This window comes from Echinops telfairi, unplaced genomic scaffold, assembly GCF_000313985.2.
Source record: "Echinops telfairi isolate 266 unplaced genomic scaffold, ASM31398v2 ScPeMD7_7457;HRSCAF=8495, whole genome shotgun sequence".
NCBI lineage: Eukaryota > Metazoa > Chordata > Mammalia > Afrosoricida > Tenrecidae > Echinops > Echinops telfairi.
In genome coordinates this window covers 22,658,035-22,662,921 of record NW_022111357.1, presented here as the reverse complement: position 1 = coordinate 22,662,921, position 4,887 = coordinate 22,658,035, and the positions used below count along the sequence as shown (strand labels likewise).

Genomic DNA, 4,887 nt, shown 5'->3' with positions numbered 1-4,887 from the left:
CTGATTAGTTTATCTGGGGCCCTGGCAGCAATCAGACAGGGAGCAGCTGGGCAGCTCTTTGGTGCTCCATTAATTGTGACAATGACTTTAACCCCAGTGTAATGCTGTGCTGCCCAGAGGCCCGGGGTGCACAGGATGGAGATCCTTGGGGCGGGAACCGGGATGTCCTGGCGCCCTCTGAAGAGCAGGACTTCTTTCCCAGGTCCCTGGAGGCTGGTGCTGCCGGTCCAAGGAGGCTCTGGCTGCTCGGGGCCGGATCCGCCCTGTGGCGGTAGTGAGCCCCTTGGCAGGTGTGTTCACACTGCAGCCTCTCAGGCCTCTTAGAGCCCTGTTTTACAGAGGTGGGCTTGGATAGTGGAGCCTGGCTGGCTGACCTCGAGGAAGTCAGGCAGAGGGGCTGGGGCAAGGCAGGGAGAGGCCTGAGCTGCCCGTGGTCCTCACGTTAGTGCTGTGGTGCGAGCTTGACCCCCTGGGGTCCCGGAGCATGGTGTAGTCGTCAGCACTCCTCCGTAAACCAAAGTCAGAGGTTTAGTTCCAGGGTACTTGCACATAGATGCTTATTAGATGAAGCAAATCAAGGGAAATAGACCTCTGCCTATCCCCTCCTGCTGCACCCAGAGCCCTTAAGAGTCCACTCCCCAGAGGATGAGGGGACTCCCTGAGCCACACCTGGAGGTGCCGGTAGAGAGCATTCTAGGCTTCGTTCCCTGCATGTCCAAGGGCACCTGGCTAATGTGAGGGATGCTGACACAGTCCGCCGGCCATGTCCTTTCTGCCCCCAGTGGGACTCCATCAACGAGGTGGACGAGTCCTTCCGGCCCATCCACACCTACCAGGTGTGCAACGTGATGAGCCCCAACCAGAACAACTGGCTGCGCACCAGCTGGGTGCCCCGGGATGGTGCCCGGCGTGTCTACGCCGAGATCAAGTTCACCCTGCGGGACTGCAACAGCATGCCCGGCGTGTTGGGCACCTGCAAGGAGACCTTCAACCTGCACTACCTGGAGTCGGACCGAGACCTGGGCGCCAGCACACAGGAGAGCCAGTTCCTCAAAATCGACACCATTGCCGCCGACGAGAGCTTCACGGGCGCGGACCTGGGGGTGCGGCGCCTCAAGCTTAACACGGAGGTGCGTGGCGTGGGCCCGCTCAGCAAGCGTGGCTTCTACCTGGCCTTCCAGGACATCGGCGCCTGCCTCGCCATCCTCTCCCTCCGCATCTACTACAAGAAGTGCCCGGCCATGGTGCGCAACCTGGCGGCCTTCTCGGAAGCTGTGACCGGGGCGGACTCGTCCTCGCTGGTGGAGGTGCGGGGCCAGTGCGTGCGGCACTCCGAGGAGCGGGACACGCCCAAGATGTACTGCAGCGCCGAGGGCGAGTGGCTCGTGCCCATCGGCAAGTGCGTGTGCAGCGCCGGCTATGAGGAGCGCCGAGATGCCTGTGTGGGTGAGTATGCCAGGCTGGGGGCCCGGCGCACAGACCGTGTGTGTGCGCTAGGCAGGTGGGCAACAGGCTCCAGGCAGGGAGCCAGCTCCGTGGGCACTGTGGAGGGTCCTGCCAAGGACACCAGTGGGATGGAAGGTACTGGGCTAGGGAGCAACCTACCAGCCAACTATGCCAGGCACCGAGCTAAGCACTTTCCAAGTATCAGCCCATTGAATCCCCGTAACCATGGCATGCTGTTAGGGGGGTCACCAAGTCAGTGCGAACTGCCAGTGACCTTGTGGACCAGAGAACTGCCCAGCCCTGCGCCATCGCCATCTACGGTGTCACGGCTACGCTTGCGCCCATTGCTGCAGCCACCATGTCAGTCTGTCTCCTTGCTGGTCTTCCTCTTTCTCGCTGACCTTCTGCCACGCTTGATGTCCTTCGGTAGGGACTGGTCTCTCTTGACAACAGGTCTAAGTACGTGAGACGAAGCCTCGCCATCCTCAATCGAGGGAGCACGCTGGCTGTGCGTCTTCCAAGACAGGGGTGTTGGTTTTCTGGGTGCCCCTAGCACTGTCGATGTTCTCACCCAGCCCCGCAATTCAGATGCAGGGGACCTTCTCCAGCCGTCCTGACTCAGCATCCAACCTTTGCCGGCAGAGGAGGTGCCTGGAAATATCAGGCTTGGCTCAGGCGCACCTCAGTTCTCAAAGTGACTTCTTTGCTCTTTGACACTTCAGAGAGGTCTCCCCAGATTTTTCCAGTGCAAAGTGTCGCTTGAGCTCTTGCCTGCAGCTTTCATGAGCGTCACATTAGGACCCTGGCAGACTAGTGGCGGGCCCTATGACATAGAAACACTTATTGTCCTGTATTGTTTTGTCTTTTTAATAGAGGAGGAAGGTGAGACACAGAGAGGTCAAACAGATGCACAGGGCCACACCGTCAGGACGTGGCAGAGCTGTGGTTTGGATCCAGGAGTCTGTGGTGGTGGTGGTGGTGGTGGTGGTGGTGGTGGTGGTGGTGGTGGTCTGCAGGCAGGGCCACCCAGAGAGCACTGTGTAGCCTGGAGGGTTGTCACTGGGACACTGGGACCACATCAGGGGGACTCACCCTGATACTTGTGGGTGAGGACATGGTTCTTGGGAAGGGGGACAGCTGGGAGTACTGGGCTACCACACGGCATAGCTGAGATGTCCTGCTGGGGTGCCTAGGTGACAGCAGGGGACATGCCTGTGCTTGGGTGAGCACAGACCCCAGGCTATGTGCATGTGTATGTGTGCTTGTGCGTACACACCTGCATATGCACAGTGTATATGTGAACATGCCGGTGTGTTTGCCTGTGTGCCTGTATGTGCATGTAAGTATGTGGCTGTGGTCAGCAGGCCTCTCTGTGGGGGCAGTGCAGCCAGCAGGTCAGAGAGAGCAGGAACCATCAGGAGACGGAGTGCAGACAGTGTCCCCGCTGTCCCTGAGATCAGTCTGGCTTTCCTGCCCTTCTCTGACCTCCCCAGGGGCTGCACATGTGTCAGCCTCCCCGCCACCCCCCACCCCGGCACTGGGAAGGCTGACCAGTGGGACCGTTGGCTCCCCAGCATGATGGGGTGCAGGGGAGGGGAATCTTCCACATAGGGATCAGAAGCCTGTGACCTGTCCCCAGGCATTCTCAGGGAAAACTGGGACAGGGACCCTGACAGCCACTAGGAATATCCTAGCCTTTCACTGGTAACACACAGACCCTGAAGCTATAAGGACCCATCCCTCTGTCCAAGGTTGCAGGACGAGCCCCACCACCACCACCACAAAGGCAATGTGAATGGCTTGTACTTGCCTGCTAACCTCAAGAGTAGCAATTTGAATCCATTGGGCAGTGTGGAAGAAAAGCCTGGGGATCCCCTGTTATAAGACTGGAAGCATGATGGTTTAGTTCCAGTGTGCCACACATGGGGTTGCCAGGCACCAGCCCGCATGGACGCCACAGCTTTTTACAGAATCCAGTTCAGTCCAGGTTAGGAGCTGTCTAGCCCACAGATCCCTAGACCCAAGGTCCTCAGTCTTGTCCCCGGCCCCTTTCCAGGCCCCACCTCCCCTCAGGCTCTCTGGTTTCTGTATGAAATCTTTCCTTACTCCCCCAACTGCTATGGGTCTTCACCTCTCTGGGGGCCCTGGTTGTTCCAGATTCACTTTTCTTCTGCAGCCTGCTTTGCTGGGCCCCCCAGTCTCTCCTGGTGCTTCTCTGGAGGAAGCCCGGACTTCTCAGCACCCTTCTGCATGGTCGCCATAACCGGCAGCCCTCCTGGCACTGCAACATTCCTTCCATTTCACAGATGGGGAGGGGAGGTGTGGTGCGGGGTCTGGCCAGTCCCTGAAGCAGGGCTGTCTCACGTCATGCCTAAGCCAAAGCTTTCACTCTCCCTGTGAGAACCAGGTCCCAGCACCCCCTCATACCCATAGAGCACCTTGGCGGCATTTTCTGGGTGTTGGCCAGGTGCCATGTGCCGGCCCATTGGGCTTGGCATCTGCTGTGCCCCAGGCCGGGAGGTCTTGCCCTCTCGGAGCTCCCGTGGAGTGGAGCTGTTCCTCTTCTTCATGACAGCTCCTGAGGTGTGTTATTGTCCCCAGACTGGGTGATACAGAACCACAGTTGCGGAGGCTGGACGTCCCAGTCAGGGTGTCCATGTTGGTGCTGGTGGGTCCTTCTGGAGCCAGAAAGAGGCTGCCCCATGCCTGCTCCCTGCTTCTCGTGGCACTCAGCCTTGGTGTCCCTTGCTTTGTGGGTGCATCTGCTATGTGCGTGTCCTCCTTGTTTATAAGACAACCACCCCCCCAGTGTCACTCACGGGAACTGAGAACAGCCACTTCCCCTTTCACAGGTACCTGGAGTTAGGATGGCTTCAGCATCTTCAACCTATACCAACCACTAAGATGTGTGTGTGTACACACATATGTATACATATGCATATACACATAGACATGTATTTCCATATATAGGGTTAGGTTTGAGTCTGCTAACCGCAACGTCAGCAGTTCAAAACCACCAGCTACTCCTGGAGAGAAAGAAGAGGCTTTCTACTCCTAGAAAAAGTAACAATCTCAGAACTCACAGGGGCAGTTCTACCCTGTCATATAGGGTCTCCATGAGTCGGCATCCATTCGATGGCAGTTTAGTTTTGAGTTTTATATTTTACGCCCACATGTACATGGGTGTATAAGTATACATATATACATAGAGAGAGAAAGAGAGCCCTGGTGGTGTAGTGGTTAGGCTTTGGGCTGCTAATTGCAAGCTCAGTAGTTTGAAAGTACTAGCTGCTCCTCAGGAGAAAAACGAAGCTTGCTACTCCTGTAAAGAGCGACAGTCTTAAACCCACAGGGGCAGTTCTACCCTGCCATATAGGGATATAGGGTCACTACGAGTCTCTCTCTCTGAGAGAGAGAGAGAGAGAGAGAGAGAGAGAGAGA

The 4,887-nt window shown here is 57.3% G+C and overlaps 1 protein-coding gene across 1 annotated transcript in view; it reads left to right on the top strand.

Moving 5' to 3' along the window:
- Positions 1–4,887, top strand: part of EPHA8 (EPH receptor A8) — a 26,088-nt gene that overhangs the window by 2,311 nt on the left and 18,890 nt on the right. The window contains exon 2 of the mRNA XM_004705367.3: positions 783–1,446. Within this exon, the coding sequence (XP_004705424.2) occupies positions 849–1,446 (598 nt within the window). The 5' untranslated portion in view covers positions 783–848. The remainder of the gene's footprint in view (positions 1–782; positions 1,447–4,887) is intronic.